Source organism: Myxine glutinosa, chromosome 4 (genome assembly GCF_964187855.1).
Source record: "Myxine glutinosa chromosome 4, kmMyxGlut1.1, whole genome shotgun sequence".
NCBI lineage: Eukaryota > Metazoa > Chordata > Myxini > Myxiniformes > Myxinidae > Myxine > Myxine glutinosa.
The window spans coordinates 73,100,806-73,126,530 of record NC_136264.1 but is presented as its reverse complement, the minus strand read 5'-3'; the positions used below and the strand labels follow the sequence as shown (position 1 = coordinate 73,126,530).

The 25,725-nt window shown below is 43.9% G+C and overlaps 1 protein-coding gene across 1 annotated transcript in view; it reads left to right on the top strand.

The window, feature by feature from the left end:
* LOC137415250 (SLIT-ROBO Rho GTPase-activating protein 1) overlaps nucleotides 1-25,725 on the top strand; it is a gene marked incomplete in the record, with an annotated part of 150,712 nt that overhangs the window by 43,596 nt on the left and 81,391 nt on the right. The window contains 3 exon segments of the mRNA XM_078775906.1: nucleotides 10,284-10,514; nucleotides 20,875-20,976; nucleotides 21,069-21,263. Coding sequence (XP_078632032.1) covers nucleotides 10,284-10,514; nucleotides 20,875-20,976; nucleotides 21,069-21,263 — 528 coding nt within the window.

The window sequence follows — 25,725 nt, the reverse complement described above, 5'->3', positions numbered from 1 at the left end:
TGTAGGCGCATTCTGATTCTCCCATACGCAAGTGGCCGGAACCCTGGAGGCAGACCCTCCCTTTCTGTGGTTTGACCCAGACGGGGGCAGGCCTCTCGGCCACATGGGCAATCATTGACGGGCGATAATTAAATTGTCGATTGCAACTCTTGCCGTTGTCAACCCCTTCTCTTTCCAGCGTGGTGACTAAACATGGGGAATCGATAGGTTGTGAGCAGAGGTCATTGAGGGACAAGGGTAGCACTATCATGTGTATTCCTGTGGTGCCTGCTTGGGGAAAGTGCATGCACGACCAGCAGTGTGTCCTATTTTGAATTGTTGCCACCTCCCTGGCCACTTTCCAATATGTGTTTTCCCCCCTCTTTGGGGCCTTATCCTGGGGTTGCGGCGTGAGTATGTATTCGTTGCATCGTATGTAGTTCTTTTCGCCACCGGCCGCGCCAGGGGTCCAGACGCTGCACCGGACCTGCATGGTCATGTCTTTCCCTAGGCGTGTGCGTGTTTGTAGCTTAAAATCAGGGGTTCCCCATTGGTATCCTGGTTGGGCCAAGGTCTTAATGCTAGCTTGCCCGTCTTCCCGGAACTCTCGTTGCTTTTGTAGTACCATGCCAACGCGTCCAGGCCCTGCCGACAGTGCTAGCCAATTTATGTTCACCCAATTTGTGTGCAGGGCTTTCTGTTCGAAACATGGTAGTGATACTCTTTGTCCCCATGTTACGGTGAGGTGTCGGGTTTCGTTTTCGCATCTATTGGAATCGGAGTTTCCCCTAGCTGCTGTCGCTATCAATAGTATTGTACCTATGATTAGGCCCATCCTTACTGTGGTTGCTGTGGTGTAGTGTCTGGTGCTTGTATGGCCAACTTACAGTGCGTGGCGTGGATCCACGAAGTCTTGCCCTCGCAAAAGACTGCCGTTGGTGTAGTCAGCAACACCTGGACTGGTCCCTTCCACCTTGGTTCCAAGGCGTTCTTGCAGGTGAAGTGCTCCACGAACACCTGGTCTTTTTCCTCTGGTGGAACACCTGGTCCACAAGTCTCCTGGGAGCGCCTGGTCTACAGGTCTCCAATTCATAGATTCAATTCATTCAATTCATAGTTTCATAGAACACCTTTTCTCCAATTTCCTAATCCACTTTTTTTCAAGTGGATCCAATTTTATCCAATATTCAATTTTTAAATTCAATCCCATTTAATCCAGTCCAATTCAAATTAAATTCAATCCTTCTCTCAGCATCCCATTACCTGTTTCCAACATCAATAAAAATAAAATTATAAAATTAATAAAAAATCAATCATCTCAACTCTCAAATCGAATCAAAAAATAAAAATAAACGAAAATTACTTCAGCGAGAGTTTCAACTAGAATTAACACAAACAAACCACCGTTAACCTCCATTAACACAAACAAACCACCATTAACCTCCATTAACACAAACAAACCACCATTAACCTCCATTAACCTCCCCCTATTATTTATTTATTTTCACGAATAGACAAATAATAGAAATAACCTGGTCTACTTCCAATTTCAATTCTGGTCAGTTCTGGTGTCTGGTCACACACAATGTTTTCCTCACCCACTGTGATTCGCTCAAAATAGATTCTCACTGTTATGTCTGAAATTCGTCTCATGAAAACCCATTCAAGAGTCCGGTGTAACAGATAGCCAAACACATAGACACGCCGAAGACCCCAGGGTACCCATCAAACTAGCTTGTCCCCAGATCCACAACACAGCGAAACATGTAACTTTACTAAAATAATCACTTACTCATAACTAATACTCATAATAACTCATAATTACTTATGTAATTACTCATACCAATACTTACTTAAAATAATGTAATATCCCAATCTTCACCCCCTATGCAAATCGAAGCACCCCGGACGATCCACAACCAATATCAACCACTGTAGCCGTCTTCCCGACTCCAGGCAGCCACACGCAGCCACATACATCTCCATCCACGTCACACAAGACAACAGCCAACGAGTGTGTCCACCACACAGAAACCTTTGGCAATGCAACAACCGAACTCCCAGACAACCAACAACAAAACCCAATCCATCTCCATGGCTCATCAAGCAGTTCCAACTTAATCCAGCTTCACATACCGATTTCCCCAAAAACTCGTGAAACTTCACCCCCATTTTGGAAAAACCCTGGACTAAACCCTGACACCCTAAATAACTTCAGACTCATCTCCAATCTACCCTTTCTGTCAAAAGTTTTGGAACGTGCTGTGGCCACTCAACTCAAACATCACCACTCTGCCAATAACCTGTATGAAACATCCCAATCCGGATTCTGCTCCAGCCACAGTACTGAAACTGTTCTCCTCAAAATCACCAGCGACCTTTTCTCTCCTCTGATGCTGGCAACCTCAACATTTTCATCCTCCTCACCTCAACGCCTCCTTTGACATCATCAATCACGCCATCCTCCTCACCCTGTTTAGACCAGCTTGTGCCTATTAAACCCAAATCAGTTCACTCCCAAGCTTCACATGGACCACCTACTACTCTCAAATTATCCACTCTGGCTCCGGAATCCCAAAAGCACTCTTCTCTACAATAAACAAACTAAATAAACAAACTTTACAACGTGAACAAACTCCTCAGCGCCCTGGATACCGCCACCTGTCATTCAGAGTAGACAACAGCATCTCCTTTCTGGCTTTCAGCATCTCCTTTCTCCTTTCTGGCATCCAAATAAAATTCTGGCTTCAAATCAACTTCCTCGAACTTAACTATGATAAATCTAAATTAATCTTCGTTTGCCCACAACCACTCACCAAATTCACCCATAACTTTGCCCCCAACATCGATGGTCATTTGAACACAAATTGAACAAAATTAATCGAACAAAACACTTCCATTAACTCGACATTCTTTTCACAGCACAAAGTTCACTTGAACATCTTTTTCCTGGATACTCCCTCTTTATTTTTATACCATACCATGCTTCTCCACTTGCAACCCAAATATTTTCCATGAAATAAATAAAATGAATTTTATGAATCTTCTCATTATTCGAAAGTTTACAAAATGTCCCAAATCTGTATATTATTTTCTACTGTGGTTATATTAAACCATTATTTTACAAAATCCAACTTTCAATAAACTGGAAAATGCTTCGCCATGGAATAGTCCACCACTCATATAAATAATCATAAGAGTTCTGCGAAACATCTCCATCTTTAAAACTTAGCCAACCAATTTTAAACCACATGTTTTCCCCCCAAAAAACAAGTCACATTCTTTGTATATTGCCAACATTGTTCATCGTTTAAGTATCATCCGGAACTAAATTTTTATAAACCATCAACTTGTAGATGCATTTATTTATATCCCATTAACCCAAGAACTCTCAATTGCTTGGTTATATTTTAGTAATGTCATATATCCATATTTCTTTTCCAAAATGTTCCTGATATACACATTAATCCCATCTGTCTTTGTTTCCAGATGAACTCAAATCAGGAAATCAACACAAATCCTTATTACCTCCAATCAATCACACTGCACATCATTCCCCGTCCTTGATGGATACTTTTACATCCAGATGGGCACAGCATCCCATTTTTGGCGACCCAGCCCTGAAACAAGCCCCTGGACTCCTTGCAGGCTGGACCAAAACCCCTGGACGAAGTTGCATCCCAGTACTGACTCTGCTGCCTTCTTGCAAACCACTTCAACTCCATGAATTTTACATGTTTCGTGAACAGAACAAAGCACTCTGTAATCGTCAGATTGAACCTGCCCCAAACCCGTCCATATAAACTCCATTGTTGTCCTGTCCATCTCTCTGTGTTACTTTTACATTTTGTGACTCACAGCTCCTGCCTCCATGGAACAATGACGCCTAAGCACTCAATTAGCCCTCCCAGTACCAAAGACTTACAATCAGACCGACAGACAGACAAATAACAGAGGCATGTCGCCAGCCCCAGCACAGGACATCACCTTTCCGGGCAGGCACAATATAATCCACAGTATCGAAATGCCAATTTCTATCCGGAGCCTCGCGAAGCCAAAATCGGACATGTTCACTGCATTTCAACCTCCATTTCACTGACCCTGACTATCCCCATTGCTCGATCACGCACGTCACTGTGCTCGGCCCGGTTAAATTAAACTCAAGCGTACTGTACCTGACGCTTCCGGTCGGCACCGGAAGTCTGTTTATTTCTTGAGACCCCTGAATCGGGACATCAACGACAATTACAACGACAAACAGGACTCGATATTCTCTGTTCATTAATTACGTACATGATTTTGGTTTTACCCACAATATAATGTCCCGATATTCTCCAGATTTAAGTCCTATATATCCTGTCGTTAAAGCAACACCCTGTAGACTGACTCCGCCTGTCGTTCTTCCAAGGTTAGTGAATTATCTCCGACCTCTTTCCCTTACAAATCTCGAACAAAGGTCAACTAAACTTTAAAAGGTCAAACTTCGAATTGGGGTAACCAGCGCTTTATTATTCCGCAACTAATACAATTACAAGTCCGGCGACATTCCCTGCAAGAACTCCACATCCAGACAGACAGATGACCATTATTGTGGCTCCACATTGCAAAATGCTAACTTCTACGAATCCAACAACCGTCACAATCCGCCCAGGAACGTCCGTACGAGGCGTGCTTTACAATGCAGCACCCTTGCTACCTAGTGCACCTTTCGCACATCCCTCCTCGTTCGCACAACGCTTCATCAACACACCTCCTCGCGCCCACACCTTGGCACAAGCCACACCACATACCGACAGTTGAAACCTCAACCGTCCTCCTTCCTCGGATCAGCGTTCTGTTGAAACGTGACATTTCTGCTCAAATTATTGAATTTCCAATTTTAATAACTTAACCTTACCAGCATACTAAATCTGTGTCCGCATCGATCAACACAAATGCATCGATGCATCTTCCAGCCGCCACTCCGCACTGTACCTTACTGTATGAACAAGACTTCCTGTTGGAACTTGGCTCCGGAAATTAATTACTCTGTCTTGAAATCGTTTATTTTAGCCATCTTAAATAAATCCATCCATCTATCCATCTTAAATAACGTATTCGTCCTGTGACATTGCCTGGCATATATGTCGCAGCCGGCCACTATTCCGACATGGCTCGTCTGACATGAACGTCCGACATCCAGCAAAGTCGAAATGACCCACAATGCATTTGGGCACACATCCTCCTCTGAGAGTGGGCGAGTTATCGCCGGCACTCTGAGCAAATCTCATACAGCACACCCGTGACTCGCGGCTCGCTCGGCTCCTGCCCGAACGCACAATATCCCTCTACCCAAACTTCCACGGAGCCGCACGGCGGAAACACAGGTTTGTACCACACTTTAATTAAACGAACATCGCCAGGATTCTCGGATAGACGTTAATTTCACAACACACATGACAAAGATCCGATTTAAATTCAGAGATCGCCGATCGACCTGGCACAACCATCTCAACGCGACGACGCCACGCCGCCCCCCGTCTTGGCGCGCACCCTCGTGCCTCCACACGAATCCCAACACTCCCTGCACGCCGCTCTATTCGCGTTCACGGCGGGGTTTACCTCACGTTGGGACATGCAGTCGGCTGTCATAACAAAGTGCGAAAAGCTGTCATAACAAATCTACGACCTGGCATGTAGTGAGCTGTCAGAACATTGAGCTGTCAGAACTCATCCCTAGCTCGTAAACATCGCAAAAAACAGGATCTCCGACGCTCCACCTCTCTGACCCAAAATGCACTATATGACACCAATTCCAAAGGTGAGCTGCCTCAGCGATACATCCCACACATACAATCCACAATATCTGCCATTGAATGAACTCTTCAATTCAAGTAAAACACACATATTGATTCGAATTCTGAATTTAGTTCAACAAATTCCAAATCTCCGTCCGACTGCCGCTCGAAAGAAAAAAAAACAGCCCATCCTGCAACCATCTCCAAGAAACCGCTTCATATCAACAGTAGGTCGACAAGGGCACTCCGAGTGCTTTCCTGACCCGATTTATATCAATCCGCTTCCCAAACAACTCCCAAACAGATGAAAATCCGGACTCAGTTCAGGACCTCGCCTGTTCTCTCGGATAGACGCTAAAATGGACATTCCCGGCCTGAATTTCCCGCACGTCGAGCAGATCACTTACAAAGCTTCACACCGAAACCCTCTGCTTTGCATATGTCATACAGACAAATACATTGGCTAGATACACACGTCAATTAACATCCCAATATACATTCATTCCTCATTCATATACTCATAGAAGTCTCCCAGACTTCGCGCGAAACTCAGATCGACTCAAATCATGCCTTTCTCCAGCCACTCCCAAACAATCTTTGCTCATTCATGTTACGTCTCTCATTCAAGGAAAAGGATTTTTTTGGGACGGGTTGGACGGGGGTGGGTTGAGGTGAAAAAGGGAAGGCAGGGCGGGGGGTGTTGGGGTGTTGCCTAGAGCCCCGGGACTGAGCTCAGGTCTTGGGGGGTTGGGGGGTCTTGGTCTGGTATCTGGTCCAGCGGCATCACTCGCTGTTTTACTTGTTTAACTGCTTACTTACTTGTCCTCTGGCCAGGGATTATTTAAATCTTTAGTTAACACAGCCCAGTCCTTTAATGGTCTTACCGCGGCAAAATGATGCCTCTTAAAACATGAAAGATGCCGGGGTTCCCTTAAGGGGTTCCCCTTCTTTCCTTAGCTTGCTTCCCATCTTATTGCTCTGGGCTGATCCTTCCTGGAAAGTTCTCGGCCTGGCTCAACCTTTACGGCTGTCCGACCTCACTTTTCCCCTTTCCCTTGTACCGAACGTTATCTTCACCGATATCCTGCGCAAATCCTTTTACTGGCCATGTTTTTATGGCCTTCTATGTTCCTATGGCCTTCTATCTAAGTTAGCCACAGCCCTTCGTTCCCTGGCATGCAATGGCATACCCCATCTTGTCTCTGGGCTGTTCCTTCCTGGAAAAATCTTGGCCACCTGGCTTCAGCCTATATGGCTGTCCGACCTCATTTTCCCCTCCTGGTGCTAACTGTAACTTTAAGCTTACTGTTAAGTCCTTACTTGTTTATCCTGGCTTTAACAAAGCTACGTCATTCTGAGGCCTAAAATGAGCCTTTACTTACAATTTCTGTTCGAGTGCAGGCCGCGCGGAGACAGGGAGACTAAGTCCGCTCGAGGGAGGAAGGTACGAATTTGGAATAATAGCCCTCTGATATAAAACAACTCCCACCTTTAATCAAATCCGCGTGCCGGCGCCGGCCTCAGGCAGCCTTCCTCCTGTCCCTCGGGCTCCGTTTCCCGTCGTCCGGTGCTGACCCCATTCCTGGTACCATCTGTGAAGAATCAGCTCTTCGTTTGGAAAAGAAGTCCACAAATAGCCTGAAAAATGACGCAGCTTTATTAAAAACCAACTTATACAGATCCGGAGGAGACAGACATCTACAGCAAGAATCCGCTTCATGCCAAGTCAAGCCTTCCTGGAAACACATTGATTCTCATTCACTTATATATGAATACGATTATCAGAAAATCTCCGAGAGAACAAAGCGACTGGCGAGAGTCCCTCCCACCGTTATCCGCTGTTCGGGGGAGTCAGCCCTTCCTTATCATTCGGACCAAATGTTTCTCTGGGCTCCGAGAAAACAGAAATGTAACTCACAAAGAGAAGAGTGTATGCTTGGCCAAACAAACCCATATATTTTATGGGTTTGTTTACATGAGTAATTCAAAGCATGTTTATACAGAGTCATGCGTCGCTGTGATTAATACAAAATATATATGGTTAACGATAGGTTTATGTCTGCACTCTAAACATTCTACTCGCGTTACACAAAATCACGCGCATGTGGGCGTGGTTTCACGACCGGCCTTATCTAGCCTCGAAAAAAGCACACGTATACAATTGTCCAGCATGACCTCAGCGAGCCTTTCCTCATCCAAAACTAAAACGAAGCAAAAACCCTTTATTAACTTTATGAAAATAGCATTTTTAAACAACATTTAAATCATAACACATTAGCAACCAACGTCTATAACTGAACTTTAGGCAATAACAAATCTACAACTTGACATGTATGTATGTATATATATATATATATATATATATATATATATATATATATATATATATATATATATATATATATACACATACATACATACATACATACAGACTTGGCATTTAATATGGAATATTTTTTTTGTGGGGGTGAACTTACTTTTCAAGATGACTTAGAACCAAAAGTTCATTGGAATTATGTTGAAATTATTCTAGATTTTGTTAATGTGACCTTTAAAAGAAACAAAAACCACATTTGACATTTCGAAGCAAATAAATTTATCCTTGAAAGTGATGTAAACTGATATCGAACTCAATTCACGGACAGTACTGTGTTAAACTTCTGTACGTTTTCCAGAAGTATCTCTTTATTTTGCACATTAGCCAAAAACAAATTTCAACAAAAACAAAAGCTAAATTATGACTGGGATTACGGACAGTAAAATTACAGTTCTGTACTTCGTGTAACCCCCACGAGCATTCAGGAGAGCACGTACACGTCGAGGCATGCTGTTCACGAGATTTGCCAAGGTTTGGACAGGAATCGCTTGCCATGCAGTGACAATAGTCTGCTGCAATTGATGCACAGAGGTCGGCTGCTGGTCCAAGTTGTCGATTTGACGCGTTGATTCTGCCCACAAGTTCTCTATCAGATTCATATCCGGGGACATGGCAGGCCACTCCATATGCTCTACACCACGGTCAGCAAGAAAGGGTTGGATCATGCAAGCACGATGAGGCCGTGCATTGTCATCTTGGAAGACAAAGTTTCCTTGAAAGGCTGCACGAGCAAATGGAAGCAATGTTTCTTCCAGAATGGCCCTGTACTTGAACTGGTTCAGGTTTCCATTCAGAACAACCAGGTCAGTTTTGCCCCCTGCATGAAAAGCAGCCCAAACGGTCACCCCACCACCTCCAGCTTGGACTCTTGGCACTATACAATCTTCGTTGTGGGCTTCATGCACTTATCTGCGCACCCGGACCTGGCCATCTTGACGATAGATCAGAAATCTAGACTCGTCACTGAAGGTCACGTGATTCCAGTGTCCTGGCTGCCATTGACGGTGCTCTCTGGCCCACTGCAATCGGCGCTGGCCGTGTTGTCTGGTCAGGCGTGGCTTTCTCAGGGGATGCCTGGCACGATAGCCTGCTTGAACCAGTCGTTGGTTGACTAGCCTTCTGGATACAGGCACATTTGTCAGTTGCTGCCACTCAGCCCTAAGCCGATTAGCTGACTTGGTACGGCCATTGCAGACTAACCGGTGCAGCTGGCGATCATCTCTCCTTGTGGTTCTGCGTGGATGTCCTGGTCTCGGTATTGGAGTCGGGACACCCCTCTGAGCATTTCGTTTCAGGATCTTTGACACCTGACCTTGAGTGATGCCATACTGCCGAGCAATAGCACGCTGTTTCATGCCAGAATTTCGTAAAGCCACCACTCCATGACAAACAGCATTGTCAAGTTGACGGACCATCTCCAGAGGAAGCCGCAATAACTTTTGTAGACGTGCAGCAGTTGTTTTCCACTAATACAGAACGCAACAACCCTTATATACCCGATTGTGAAGCCAATCGTCAAATGTACCTGTGCTTACATTTTGTTACGCCACCTGTGATATAATCCTGTTGTTGACTTCTTGCTGCGAAAGACAATCAGTGACATGGTTCTTTCAACAAAGACATCACCGAAGGGTAAAATAAACTCACCAGATTGATATACTGAGTTCAGAAAGTAAACCCAAGTCAAGAAAAAAAAATTCCATATTAAATGCCAAGTCTGTATATAATATTTCGAAACGTTGTGGACAGATTATGAGAACACTTGGTGGATGAGTTGGGTAGGTGACAAGAACAAGCCGATTCGATTTTGGTTCAGGTCCAGATCCAGATCTGGCCTATCAGTGGGATACAAAGCATAAACTGTTCAGCATGGTGGAGTTATGTGCTCCATTAAGTGACGTTACAGTTTCTTCTGTTTTCTGAGCCGATTTGATCTATTAGGTGTGGGCTGCTACATGCATGAACTAGTTTGTACTGCACATTCTTGTGTGCCTGCAGAGTTGTAGCAACATTCCTTTAGCCATTATCTAACTTATTTGGCTTGTTTCAAGCAATAATCAGAACATTATAGCTCCAGTCTGATGAATCACAAATTCTGCTGTATAATATTTTTTTTTTTCTCTGCTGTTTTTCCTCTTCCCCGACCACAGTTGTGTAACCTTGGATTTTATGCCTGCTTGACACGTACTTTCCGTACCTACCTTTCTGCTGAGTATGGACTCAATGAGTCTCGAAATCAGAGTTTAGATTTGCTGGAGAACGGAGTCAATGAGCTTGAGACAGGTGCCCATCGTGCTCGCTTCCTGGAATCCACATTTGCTGGGAACACTAACTCCATAGCACCACCTGTTTTTCTGTTCCAAACACATACAGGGGATGAGGTGAGTAGGTCCTGCCATTTAACAATTTTTATAAGCAGATGCAGTGGCTAATGATGGAGGAGTTGAACTGGATAACACTGAAGGAGAATGGCCAATTTTGTCTTGTTATATCAAAGCAGTGGTGTTGTTTAAGTAATGATTTAAGTAATGACTTCCTCGCCTTCCTCTTAATTCAAGGTTCTGTTTCTCTCTAAGCAATATATATATATTTTTCCTTTTATAAATCTGCAGAACCATTTGTAGTTATATGCACACATAATAATTTTTATTTATTTTTTTGGTTATTTTTGAGCAGTATTTTAAATGGAAATAATTTCCACACATTTCTTAATAAAGTGTAATTGGCACTCTAAAAGTGACAAAATCAAAATAATATATGAAGGGAACTATTTGGTGCACGTAGTGGATAGGTAGATGTATGTTTAAGTGAAGTATGTCTGTTCCGGTGCTTAAAGTGGTACAATGGTTCGTTTGTGGAATATATACATTTTAAGCATACTCAGATTACAGGAACGTGCATTTATTCACAGATTTGAATTATATAAACTTATAAAAAATAACTAACTATAAAATATTCATTGGTGTGACATAATAAAACCCAGTGCCAAAAACAGATGTTGGACAGTCTCTTTTCGTCTGGCACGGGTCGCTGTCCATCATGAAAGAGACAACTAGAACAGCACTCGGTAGAGAGCAACCTCCACCAGGCTGAACAGTTCTCGTTTTGTATCGCATTGAATGGCCAGATCTAGATTTGGATCTTCAAAATCGAATCGATTTGTCCTTATCACACACACAACCAACCTGTGCACCAACTTTCATCCGAATCTGTCCTTAAGTTTTTGAGATATCGTGCTATATATCAGTTTTAGCCCTATCACTCAATGGTGAAGAATCACTTTAAAAATTATATCGGATCCGGATTCGAATCTTCACCAATATTGAATCAATTCTTCCTTGTCATGCACCCTATCTGTCCACCAAATTTCGTCCGAATCCATCGACAACTTTTTGAGATATTCTGTTGACATACAGACAGGGTATGAACTTGAAGCACTGTTTTACTAAAACAGAAGTAGTGTAAAAACCCTGTACAGGCAGTATGATGCGAGGGCTTACTTGAATTTGTGCAACCTTTCCGGCGAATCGGAAGTGGCATGACCAAGAATGTAGGTCTTTTTTCTATTAATATAAGTTTTATTATTTTTGTAATCCACCATCATACTTCTTTGTTTTGACAAAGTTTTGTTCATGGAGCTGGTGGGGTAAATGAACCCCATGGGTGGAATGGGGGGAGGGTACTTTGTGGGTGCCTCACCAAACCTTCCGCCCTTGAAATTAGGTCAGTTTTCCTTTTTTTTTTGTAACAGGCTGTCATAATGCTTTGTTTTGACAAAGTTTAGTCCATGTATTATATGGGGGAAATGCAACCCCTTGGAGGGGACTTTTCAAGGGGGTCTAGGGTCCAAAACCACCAGCTAGGGGTCAGCTGACAAGCTTTTTGTGAATGACTTAGGCTAAGTAACTTTAAGGTGTCAAACCTTCTGGGGAAAATGGGGTCCTCCTTCATGAGCTACCAGACTATAATTAGATTAGAAAATACACCAACACCCCCCGAGTAGGCTGGCGGTCATATCTTGAGGTTGTACTTCAGACCTCTGCTGATTTAGGGGGACCCCCACCCCCTCGGGAGCTCCCTGATCTGAAATCGAAAAATTTAAGACCAAGTGATCCTGTGGACCATCGAGTAGAAGGGCTGTTTCGGGTTTCAGAGCAATCAGTTGGCAAATACGGGACAAGTATGAATTCGAAGTTTCAGGGGATATTCCCCCTTCCCCCACTCCCATGGGTGCCCCCACGATCCGAAATCGAAAAATTGAGGCCCAAGTAATTGTGCGGATACTGCCTCGTGTTCATGTGTCAGGTTTCAGAACAATCAGCCAGGTGATAAGGGAGGAGTAGCAAAAGTACCAAAAAGTTAATGGATTGTGAAATGGACGGTTACTGGACGGATTAAATGGTTAATGGTTAATGATTAAATGGTTAATGGACGGAAGACCAGACAGACGGGCATCCAGGCATCACGGCCCATGTATAAGTTTATCTCTTCGAGATCGAGATGAGATGACCTAGTGACTCCTGAGAAAAATTAAACAACAAAAAAGTAACCATTTCCTTGTGTTTGTTGAACATTTTACAAAAATAATTGGAAACAAACTGAACCAGTTGTTATGCTCGTAATGAAGTTCTATTATGTCAAAAGTTATTCTTTCTGCAGATTCACATTTTTTAGGGGGGTGAGGAGGGGTGAGGAGGGGGCAAAAATGTAACAATACTGGTAACAACTTGAATTGGTTGTTGAAGAACTTTCAGGATAAGTTAAAGAAAGCTCCCGGTGTGTACCCCGGCTTAGAATAGGTACACCGTATCCCTGCGTGTCGTAACAACACAACAAACAACATGCATTTTAAGGCCATTTTCCCTGCTAAAGTGGGGGTTAGCCTTGCGGTCCCCATGACAATCTTCTCCAATTTGCCCTATTTTCTGCATCTCTCCTTGTTAACCCCCTTGCCCGCATTTCTTCTTCCACCATCTTCAGCCAAGTCTTTCTCGGTCTTCCCCGTCCTCTACTTCCTTCTACATTAATTTCAATCACTCTTCTCAACCAGTCACTTTCATCCTTCCTCAACACATGACCAAACCATCTCAACCTGTTCCTCTTCACAGCATCAATCACAGGCAATATTCCCATCATCTTTCACAATTCATCATTTGTCTTCCTCTCTCTCAACGATACTCCGCACATCCATCGAACCATTCGCATTTCCACCCTTTCCAGCCTTCGTTGATGCTCTACGTTCATTACCCATGTCTCGCTCCCATAAATCATAACACTTCTCACACATGCAGCATACACCTTTCCCTTCAGCTTCAGCGACACTCCCCACCTCATCAGCACACCACTCAGTTCCCGAAACTTCTTCAATACACATCTCACTCGAGCAACCGTTGCCATGTCTGATCCACCTTCTCCATTCAGCATGTCTCCGAGGGAGCAAAATGTTTTCACACCTTCCAGCTTCACGCCGTCTCCAAGATCCAACTCAACATTTCCTCCATCTGCAGCTCCCTCTGTGCACACCTTACATTTGAATGTAGCTGCCACACTGGTAAATGACCCTCTCAGACCACTACATTTTTGATGAACCCACTCAGCGCACATTGTACATTGAATGGAGTTCACTCCAAAACCCTTCCTGCACACAGCACACGGCCACTTCCCAGTTCTTTCCACCTCACCACATGCTTTACCACTTGCCATCACCTTCGTCTTTCCGATATTCACCTTCAGACCTTTTGTCTCCATACATTCCTTCCACTTGTTCATCTTTTCCTTCAGTCCATCCATACTTTCCGCAATCAACACCAGATAATCTGCATACAACAACTCCCACGGTAAACCCTCCTTTACGTTCTGAGCCAGCACCTCCATCACAGCTACAAATAGTAGTGGACTTAGTACCGACCCCTAATGCACTCCCACCTTCACCTCAAACTCACCACTGTTCCCATCCTTCGTCCTTACAGCTGTGCGCGCTCTTTTGTACATTGCCATCACTACTCTGATCAACCATTCCTCCACTCCTAACTTCCTCAATGCCCATGTCAATACTTTGCGTGGAACCCTATCGAATGCTTTCTCCAGATCAACAAACCCAAGAAACAACTTCTTCCTCTTCTCCATGTACTTCTCCTGCAACTGCCTCACAATGAAAAGCGCGTCTGTCGTTCCTCTTCCTGGCATAAATCCAAACTGCATTTCGTCGATCTTCACTTTCTTCCTTATCCCCCTCTCCAACACCCTTTCCAATACCTTCATTCCATGCTCCAATAACTTTATCGCTCGGTACGAGCCACACTCCAGAGGGTCACCTTTCCCCTTGTATAGAGGGACGAGGGTACTCAGTTCCCAATCCACTGGAATGCGGCCTTCTTTCCCCACCAGATTACAGATCTCTGTCATTCTCTTCACACCCCAACTTCCTGCTGCCTTCAACATATCTCCCACAACTCCCGTCGGCCCTCCCGCTTTTCCACTCTTCATTGCTTTTATCGCTTCCTCAACTTCCTTCTCAGTTATCTTCTCTGCCGGTCCTAAAACTGGGTTACTCTTTATGTTGCCATCCCATTCATTCTCTGTATTCAACAGCATTTCCATATATCTTTTCAATCTTCCTTTAATTCCATCTGGGTCGACAACGATTTGTCCCACTTCATCCTTCAAGCAACTCACCCCCATCACATCACACCTCTCTTTCGCTATCTGCTTTGCAATCCTGAATACTGCTTTCTGACCCTCTCCGAATCCAAGCATTCTCCGAACATTTTCCTTCATGCCTCCAGCGCCTTTGCTACCTCTTTCTTTGCAGCCTTCCTGGCTGCCTTATAACTTTCATGCTCTGCTGTTTCTGCTCCCGTACCCTTCGCATTCTGCCACTCCTTGAACTTCTTCCTCTTCTCGTCAATCCTCTTTCCAACTTCATCATCCCACCACCATGTTTCCAATTGCCTCGGTGGTCCTTTTGTCCATCCACATACCTCACCAACGGCTCCCAACAGACTAGCTTTCATTGACATCCAACCACTTTCAAGCTCAACCACATCATCCTCTACCCTACTCAGCCTCTCTTTTAATGCCTCCCTTACTGTCACCTCTTTCAACCTCCACACCTTCATTCTCGGTTGGTACTTCACCCGCCGAGCTCTCCTCGCACCTTTCACCCTTATGTCGCAGACAACCAAGTGGTGCTGTGAAACAGCCTCCTCCCCCGGGATCACCTTTGTGTCCCGGAGGTGCCCCCTATCTCACCTACGCACCATCAGGTAGTCAACGGTTGTCGTCGTCCCACCTGTGTATGTAACAAGCTTATTATCCTCTTTCTGGAACTGAGTATAACAAATCAGCTCCATCAGCAAACTCCAAAATCCTTTCACCTTCTCCATTTCTCACACCATATCCGTAACCCCCATGAACTCCCTCAAAACCATCCATACTCCTTCCCACATGTCCATTCAGGTCTCCTCCCACCACAACAACTTCCTCATCTTTCACGTTGTCCATCAACTTCTCTATCGCACACCAGAACTTGTCCTTCTCTTCATCGCTTCGACCAACCTGCGGAGCATATCCCGAGATGACGTTCACCAAGAGCTTTCCAATCATCATTTTCACCATCATCAACCTATCACTCACTATAGTCACACTCACCACACTGTCTACAAACTCCTCAGAAAACAGGACACCAACACCATTCACGCCCTCCAGGCACTCTTGCCACACAAACTTGTATTTCTGTCCCTGCCTACCCTTCACCATTCTCACACCACTTCCCTTCCATCTCGTCTCCTGCACACAACATATGTCCACTCTTCTTCTGACCAATACTTCCACCACTTCTCCTGATCTCCCTGTCATTGTCCCTACATTCCATGTCCCAAACCTCAGAAACCAATCTCCACTTCAGGCTGCACCCTGCCCATATGTACTTGTAATTGTCATGGTTCTCTTTTTGAGGCAATGTTTTTATGGCCGGATGCCCTTCCTGACGCCAACCCTCTTAGTCGTCTCTTACGACACGCAGGGATACGGTGTACCTATTCTGACCAGGGTACACACTGGGAAACGTTTAAAACATGGAAATTCTGGGGGGGGGGGGGGGGGGGCGTCAACATCACGGCTGCGGTTTAAACATATTCCAACAATATCCAAACAGAACCATGAAAAACAATCTGGGAAAAGTCTCCAAGCGAGAACGTGGATTTGAGAAAGAAGGAGCAGAGGCGGAAGAAAAACGAGATACAGGGGGCGGGGCACAAGTCGAGACGAGAAGGAAAGCGAACAAGCACGTGTCCGGGAGGAGTTAAAGAATCAATATAGAATTCTTTGTCTATCCGTTTGTCCTGTTTTTAAAAACGCTGGACAAAGGGTAAGATGCCCGCGAGAGGCAAGGGGGACAAAAGAAAATCAAAGAAACAAGCAAATACTATGAAGGAAAGAACTTACACTCACAAAACACCGACGGGGGGAAGGGAGCCAGGAAAGACCAGGCCGCGCACGATGTGCGAATAAAAAAACGACCAATCACACACAAATCCGCAACAACCACAAAACCAAAACTAAACAGAAACACACAACAACACACACACAACAAAACAACCAGCGGAAACCCGACAAAGACACAAATGGGAAAACACTCAAACTTCGATGCCGTGGAGAGATCGAAGCAAGCCTCGTCGCCCGAGGGACCAGAAGTCAGACCTTGCTTCCTGAATCCTTGCTTTCCGACTGCGTGTCGTAAGATACGACTGAAAGGGTTGGCGTCAGGAAGGGCATCCGGCCAGAAAAACATTGCCTCAAAAAGAGAACCATGACAATTACAACTACATATGGGCAGGGTACAGCCCAAAGTACCCCGTGGGGGACCGCACTCCCGCTCTTCAAAACTCAAGGTGGGGAACCCGATCGAAGCAAGGGTGGAAATCACTCCATTTATGACGATGAAACGTCTGATGCCCGAAGTGGAGATCGGGTTCTGAGGTTTGGGACATGGAATGTAGGGACAATGACAGGGAGATCAGGAGAAGTGGTGGAAGTATTGGTCAGAAGAAGGGTGGACATATGTTGTGTGCAAGAGACAAGATGGAAGGGAAGTGGTGTGAGAATGGTGAAGGGTAGGCAGGGACAGAAATACAAGTTTGTGTGGCAAGGGTGCCCGGAGGGCGTGCATGGCGTTGGTGTCCTGTTTTCTGAGGAGTTTGTAGACAGTGTGGTGAGTGTGATTAGAGTGAATGATAGGTTGATGATGGTGAAAATGATGATTGGAAAGCTCTTGGTGAACGTCATCTCGGGATATGCTCCGCAGGTTGGTTGGAGCGATGAAGAGAAGGACAAGTTCTGGTGTGCAATAGGGAAGCTGATGGAAAATGTGAAAGATGAGGAAGTTGTGGTAGGAAGAGACAGGAATGGACGTGTGGGAAGGAGTATGGACGGTTTTGAGGGAGTTCATTAGGGGTTACGGATATGGTGTGAGAAATAGAGAAGGTGAAAGGATTTTGGAGTTTGCTGATGGAGCTGATTTGTTGATTTGTAATACTCAGTTCCAGAAAGAAGATAATAAGCTTGTTACATACACGTCAGGTGGGTCGACGACACCCGTTGACTTCCTGATGGTGCGTAGGTGAGATAGGGGGCACCTCCGAGACACAAAGGTGATCCCGGGGGAGGAGGCTGTTTCACAGCACCACTTGGTTGTCTGCGACATAAGGGTGAAAGGTGCGAAGAGAGCTGTGAAGAGAGGGTGAAGTACGAACCGAGAATGAAGGTGTGGAGGTTGAAAGAGGTGACAGTAAGGGAGGCATTAAAAGAGAGGCTGAGTAGGGTCGAGGATGATGTTGTTGAGCTTGAAAGTGGTTGGATGTCAATGAAAGATAGTCTGTTGGGAGCCGTTGGTGAGGTATGTGGATGTACAAAAGGACCACCGAGGCACTCGGAAACATGGTGGTGGGATGATGAAGTTGGAAAGAGGCTTGATGAGAAGAGGAAGAAGTTCAAGGAGTGGCAGAAGGCGAAGGGTACGGTGGCAGAAAAAGCAGAGCATGAAAGTTAAAAGGCAGCCAAGAAGGCTGCAAAGAAAGAGGTAGCAAAGGCGCAGGAGGCATGCAGGAAAATGTTCGGAGAATACTTGGATTCGGAAGAGGGTCAGAGAGCGGTATTCAGGATTGCAGAGCAGATAGCGAAAGAGAGGTGTGATGTGATGGGGGTGAGTTGCTTGAAGGATGAAGTGGGACAAATCGTTGTGGACCCAGATGGAATTAAAGGAAGATGGAAGAGATATATATGGAAATGCTGTTGAATACAGAGAATGAATGGGATGGCAACATAGAGAGTAACCCAGTTTTAGGACCAGCAGAGAAGATAACTGAGAAGGAAGTTGAGGAAGCGATAAAAGCAATGAAGAGTAGAAAAGCGGGAGGGCCGGCGGGAGTTGTGGGAGATATGTTGAAGGCATCAGGAAGTTGGGGTGTGAAGAGAATGACAGAGATCAGTAATCTGGTGGTGAAAGAAGGCCGCATTCCAGTGGATTGGGAACTGAGTACCCTCGTCCCTCTATACAAGGGGAAAGGTGACCCTCTGGACTGTGGCTCATATCGAGCGATAAAGTTTTTGGAGCATAGAATGAAGGTATTGGAAAGGGTGTTGGAGAGGGGGATAAGGAAGAAAGTGAAGATTGACGAAATGCAGTTTGGATTTATGCCAGGAAGAGGAACGACAGACGCACTTTTTATTGTAAGGCAGTTGCAGGAGAAGTACATGGAGAAGAGGAAGAAGTTGTTTCTTGGGTTTGTTGATCTGGAGAAAGCATTCGATAGGGTTCCACGCGAAGTAGTGACATGGGCATTGAGGAAGTTAAGAGTGGAGGAATGGTTGATCAGAGTCGTGATGGCAATGTACAAAAGAGCGCGCACAGCTGTAAGGACGAAGGACGGGAACAGTGGTGAGTTTGAGGTGAAGGTGGGAGTGCATTAGGGGTCGGTACTAAGTCCACTACTATTTGTAGCTGTGATGGAGGTGCTGGCTCAGAACATAAAGGAGGGTTTACCGTGGGAGTTGTATGCAGATGATCTGGTGTTGATTGGGGAGAGTATGGATGGACTGAAGGAAAAGATGAACAAGTGGAAGGAATGTTTGGAGACGAAAGGTCTGAAGGTGAATATCGGAAAGACGAAGGTGATGGCAAGTGGTAAAGCATGTGGTGAGGTGGAAAGAACTGGGAAGTGGCCGTGTGCTGTGTGCAGGAAGGGTGTCGGAGTGAGCTCTATTCAATGTACAATGTGCGCAGAGTGGGTTCATAAAAAATGTAGTGGTCTGAGAAGGTCATGAACCTGTGTGGCAGCTACATTAAAATGCAAGGTGTGCACAGAGGGAGCTGCAGATGGAGGAAATGTTGAGTTGGATCTTGGAGACGGCGTGAAGCTGGAAGGTGTGAAAACATTTTGCTACCTCGGAGACGTGCTGAATGTAGAAGGTGGATCAGACTCGGCAACGGTTGCTGGAGTGAGATGTGCATGGAAGAAGTTTCGGGAACTGAGTGGCGTGCTGATGAGGAGGGGGGTGTTGTTGAAGCTGAAGGGAAAGGTGTATTCTGCATGTGTGAGAAGTGTTATGATTTATGGGAGCGAGACATGGGTAATGAACGTAGAGCAGCGAAGAAAGGCTGGAAAGGGTGGAAATGCGAATGGTTCGGTGGATGTGTGGAGTATCGTTGAGAGAGAGGAAGACAAATGATGAATTGTGAAAGATGATTGGAATAGAGCCTGTGATTGATGCTGTGAAGAGAAACAGGTTGAGATGGTTTGGTCATGTGTTGAGGAAGGATGAAAGTGACTGGTTGAGAAGAGTGATGGAAATGAATGTAGAAGGAAGTAGAGGACGGGGAAGACCGAGAAAGACTTGGCTAAAGATGGTGGAAGAAGAAATGCGGGCAAGGGGGTTAACAAGGAGAGATGCAGAAAATAGGGCAAAATGGAGAAGATTGTCATGGGGACCGCAAGGCTAACCCCCGCTCTCGCAGGGAAAATGGCCTTAAAATGCATGTTGTTGTTTGTTGTTGTTAAGGAAAGCCTAAACGTATGGTAAGCCTGTCCACTCCCTCTTGATTTTCATGAATAACTTTGGAAACCACAACTTCAAAATATTTTATTAAATATATTACTGTCATTGATTGCAATAGATAAACTTGAAAATCCTACTTGCCATAAATACTTAAAATACCCTGCCATTTTGCATGCATCAAAGCCTTGGATCAAACTAATTTGTACTCAGTATATAGATGGGATGCCTGGTGTTGGCTTAAGATCTCAAGGCTCAGAGTTTGAGTCCCTGTCAAGCCGTTCATATAACACCAGGTGGATTGGCTCAGCTTGTCATCCTTCTGTGGTCGGCAAAATAAGTGCCAGCTTATTTGGGTAATAAGCCATTCGAGTATCCTGCGCCGGAGTGGCGACCTGTCCACGATTGTAGGTAGGCCTTAGCCAAAGAAACTGCCTCGTGAACTCCCATGTGCCTCACGGCATGAAAGGAATGGTTTTGTTGATATAGATGTTCCACAATTAATTGTCTATAAATGCAATATTTTGTACTTAAATATCCTTACTATCAGTTTATATTTTGATGCTACCCAATATTGGTGCTTACTTCGAGTGTGTTTTGAATTATATTGAGATGAAGCCTTCGGTTGTTTGAACATTTTGGGCGAATCATTTCCTATTCTGTGTATTTTCATTATTGATGGTTTTTCAGGTTTGTCAGATAACGGCACAAGAGCCGATACAAGGTGAGCTAGTGACGAGATACGAGGGGATCAAGCAGCGGCTGACAGGCCTCAGGACAGAAAATGAGGAGGCAAGTCGTCATGCCATGTGAACATCATGCTGGACTTCACCTGATGACAACAGGGGGACCTAATTATTGGTGTTTTGTCATTTCTTTATCAGGTTAAGAAAACTATGGATGCCAGCCTGCAGTACTTGCAGAACCTGGTCAACACAGATGACTACAATGTTTCAAGTTTGTTTCAGGACTTGGATCCAGAGGGTTCACCTGTGGCATCACCTCCTGAACCCTTTGGAGGCAAAGCAAGTCTGGAAAGTCGGCACAAACAGCTGGAAACAGAAACTTTTTTTCTGGAGGTATGTGCTCCATGCCGGCATGAAGTAAACTTCACTCGTCCACTCAATACAATACAATACAATACTGGTGACAACAGGTTTGGGCAAAAGATTGGCAGATGCAGCTTGACATAAAGAAATGTAAAGTGCTGAGGGGTGGGTAAGAACAATAAAAGTAGAGATTATATGATGCATGCAAGGAGCAGTGTTGGAGTGTGTGACACAGGAGAAGGATCTGGGGGTGGCATTGGGTGAGCAGACAGCACAGTGCCAGGTATGTATAAGTAAAGCTAATATAATTTAGTACGGATATAAATTGTAACTCAAACGAGGTAATGTTAACACTGTATAGGAATGCAGTGCGATCTTATCTAGAATATTGTGTACAGTTTTTGTCACCATATCTAAGCATGTAGCTGGCATAGAGAGGGTACAGCGTAGAGCTACTATATTGATGCCAGGCCTAACAAGACGAAGCTATGAGGAATAGTTTAAAGAGACAGGACTTTATACATTGGAAAGGAGGAAATTGTGAGGGGATTTGATTGAGATGTTTAAGATAATGAACGGTATGGATGATGATGTAATGTTTATGTAATGTTTAAGATATGGATATATATAATAGATGCAGTGGAGTTTTTCAGCAGAGTGGACAGTGTTAGGTTCAGGTGCTTGGGGGGTAAAGAAGATGAGAGTTAGGACAGTTTTAAGGTAGAGGTCTTTCAGTCAGAGAGTGGTTGAAGCATGGAATGGTGGAGGGGGTGGATAACTTTAAAACTGAATTAGATAGGTACCCAAATGCATTGTAGTTAGAGGGGTATGGGGGATATTGGCAGAGACACACACACCCTTCTCCTTTTAGTAATATATATATGTGGACAGTAAACAGTGGAAATGGGCTGTCACTGTTCTGTTCTGAATGCTCCCAGTCTGTGGCTAGCTTCGAAGGCCTGCTTACGCATATGGTCCAGGAGAAGCTGTGGCTAATGTGCGAGCTATAATTTCAAAAGACAGAACCTATAGCAATGGCTGACCATGGAAATATGTGTATTCATTTGATGATCTTTCTGGAGCCACAAGGTGAAACTGAGATTTCCCAGGGTTGAAAGACATGTTCCAATCTTCTAAACCAGTACTTATCAATTCCAGATTGTCAGAGTTACACAGATGCTACCTGCTTGTCAGTGGGATTGGGGTTCTGTCCAGCATAACGTAGAGTCATTTATAATAAGAAAGACGGTTTTCCGGCGATTTATCTATACAAGAAAAATATTTACTGCCCATGATGCTGGATTGCTGAAAGGACTGTCGTGGGGATGAAGAGAGGAGAGGATTCCTTTGACAGCTATTTTGTGTGTTGACATGTGTGTGTTGACAGTGTGCTCCATAATGAAATTCAAGTCCCGATATTAAATATAGAAATACCACCTTGTTATTGCAAATAAAATACCAATTTTTTTGTGAATAGCCAATTATTGCCGCTTTAATTGGTGAACATCAAATTTCAACATAAGCTCCTGCATTCTCAGCACTCAAATGACCTGTAGATTGCCATTCTCTTTGAATCTGATTGGTTTCTGCCTATCAAGGTTATTTTTTGTGGCATTCAGCAGTACTTGTAATGCAAGTAACAGGGTAAGATTTTTAAAATCAATTTTAGTGTTCCCTTGAAAGTTGACCAAGTTAGAATCGAAAATATTTTGCTTGCCCAGAGGCTGATCACTTACACGCAGAGTTCATTTTCACGACATGGGCCTGTGCAAGTATCAGTAGTTGAGCCTGTGTAATTTTTGCACAACAAATGGAGAGGATTATAGGCAGGGAGCATGACTATGGTGGTGTTATAATGCATCCGGAGGCACAATGTGCCCTAAATGGTCCTTTGCAGAGCTATCTCTATTCGCGAGAATGTCGCCACCAGGAGTGCTCTGGCAGGCATCTTACTGTGCCAGTCTTCATGACATGGTGGATAAAAGTTTAAAAAGCAACTGAGGGATAGTTCTGAGACTGGGAGGATGAGAGGTAGGGGAGAAACGTATCAAGGGAATATTATCTTGCCGTTTTTTGGCATCACCATTTCTCCACATACGATCCACATGAACTCCACATACGATCTTCACAATACATATTACTCAAGCACTACCGGAAAAAAAACCAGGCAGTGTGAAAGCAACATACTCGCTCGAGGCCTGAACATGGAAATGCCATAATAGACTTGTGTAAAGCAACCTTTTTTAATAGCAGGTGCATTTGTAAATACTATGATAATTAAATTTGTGTTGTTGACAACAAATTACTACAACCTCAACATACGATCTTCACAACACATATTACTCAATCACTCACGATATCAACTAGAACAGCACTCAGTAGAGAGCATACCTCCGCCTGGTTGGCCATATCACCAAATGGTGAATAATGACTTAAAAATTCGACTAGATGGATCTGGATCTTCACCAAAATTGAATCTCTTCTTCCTTGTCACACACATAACCGGTCCAACAAGTTTCGTCCAAATCCATCCTTAACATTTTGAGATATCATGCTATGTATCGTTTTTGGCCCTATCTCCCAATGGTGAAGAAACACTTGGAAAATTAAATAATTCTCACATCCGAATCCATATTCAGATATTCACCAAAATTGATTCGAATCGTCGTTGTCAGACACCCAACCGGTCCACCAAGTTTCGTCCATAACTTTTTGAGATATCCTGCTATATATCGTTTTTGGCCCTATCTCCCAATGGTGAAGAATCACTTAAGAAATTCTAGTAGCCGAATCCGGATCTTCACCAAAAACTAATCATTTACTCCTTGTCACATACCCTACATCTCTGCCAAATTTCGTCCGAATCCGTCCACAACGTTTTGAGATATCTTGTTCACAAATGGACAGACAGACAAATGAAAAAGCACTCGCAAAGTTTCTTTCTTGACCTTTTGACTTTGACTCTTTTTGACTCTTTTTTGACCCAGAAAAATCACTCACCTTTTGACCTCAAAAATATATAGGATTTTGTCGGACCACGAACTCTACCATTTGGTGAATTTTCGTGAAGATTGGTTTAAAATTGTGACCTGTAGGCAAGAGTGACACTTGGCAAAACAGAACAAAGTAGAATGGCACTCAGTAGAGCATCCTTTTGACCTCAAAAATAATTAGTGGTTGAATTCAGTGACCTTATATGCAAAGTGTCTTCAAAGTTTAAGTTAATCGGATGAATTGACAATTTTAGAAATTTGGCCTATGTTGACCTTATGGCCTATGTTGAACTCAAAAATAGTTGGTGGTTGGTTTCAGTAAGCTGATATGAAATTCCTTTTCAAGTCATTCGGATGAAAATTGAGGATTTTACAAATTTCAAAAAAAGTGGTTAACCTTTGGCCTTTGTTGACCTTTTGGCCTATGTTGATCTCAAAAATAGTTGTTGATTGAATTCAGTTAACTGATGTGTAAATCCCATTCAAATTTCAAGTCAATCAGATGAAAATTGAGGATTTTACAAATTTGAAAAAAAGTGCTTGACCTTTGACCTATGCTGATCTCAAAAATAGTTGGTGGTTGAATTCAGTTCGCTGATATGAAAATTCCATTCAAATTTCAAGTCAATCGGATGAAAATTTAGGATTTTTGAAATTTGAAATTGTTGTTGACCTTTGGCCTATGTTGACCTTTTGACCTCAAAAATATATAGGATTTTGTCGGACCACGAACTCTATAGCGTTTGGTGAAGTTTGGTGAAGATCGGTTTCAAATTTTGACCTGTAGGCAAGTATAAGTGAGCGGACAGACAAATAAACACACAAACACACAAACCGGAGTGATCAACATACTTGTCAAAAATGTTTGTTTTTTTGACAAGTGACAAGCAGACAGACAGACAGACAGACAGACAGACAGGGGTGAAAACATAATCGCCATCCACCTTTGGTGGCGGAGGTAATAAACACATAAACATGATACATATGCCAGTACTCGGTGTTGCCCGGAGAAATTCAATGAAATATGTATTTAAGTACTTGCTGCATGACAATCACAAAACATGTTACTCAATCTCTCCCGGGAAAATCCCAGGCAGTGTAAAATAACACACTCACTCAAGGCCTGAACACGGAAGTGTTATAATAAACCTGTGTAAACTGTAAAGCAATCTTTTTTTAATACCAGGTACACATGTAAACACTATAATAATTAAATATGTGTTGTTGACAACAAATCATTATATACAACCTCAGCAATGAATATGCAATCTTCACAAACCATATTACTCGATCGCTCCTGGAGAGAAATGCAGGCAGTGTATAATTGGCACAAGACCCGAGACCTGAAGACCAATTATCTGATTTTAATATTTATGTTTTTTTTATTTTTTTATCCAAACATAGCCCTCGACCTTCCTCTGGATGAAAGAAGAGGCCATGCAAAGTTTGGTTGCACTGGTTCCTGCAGAGTCCGAATGGATAAACAAACAAACAAACAT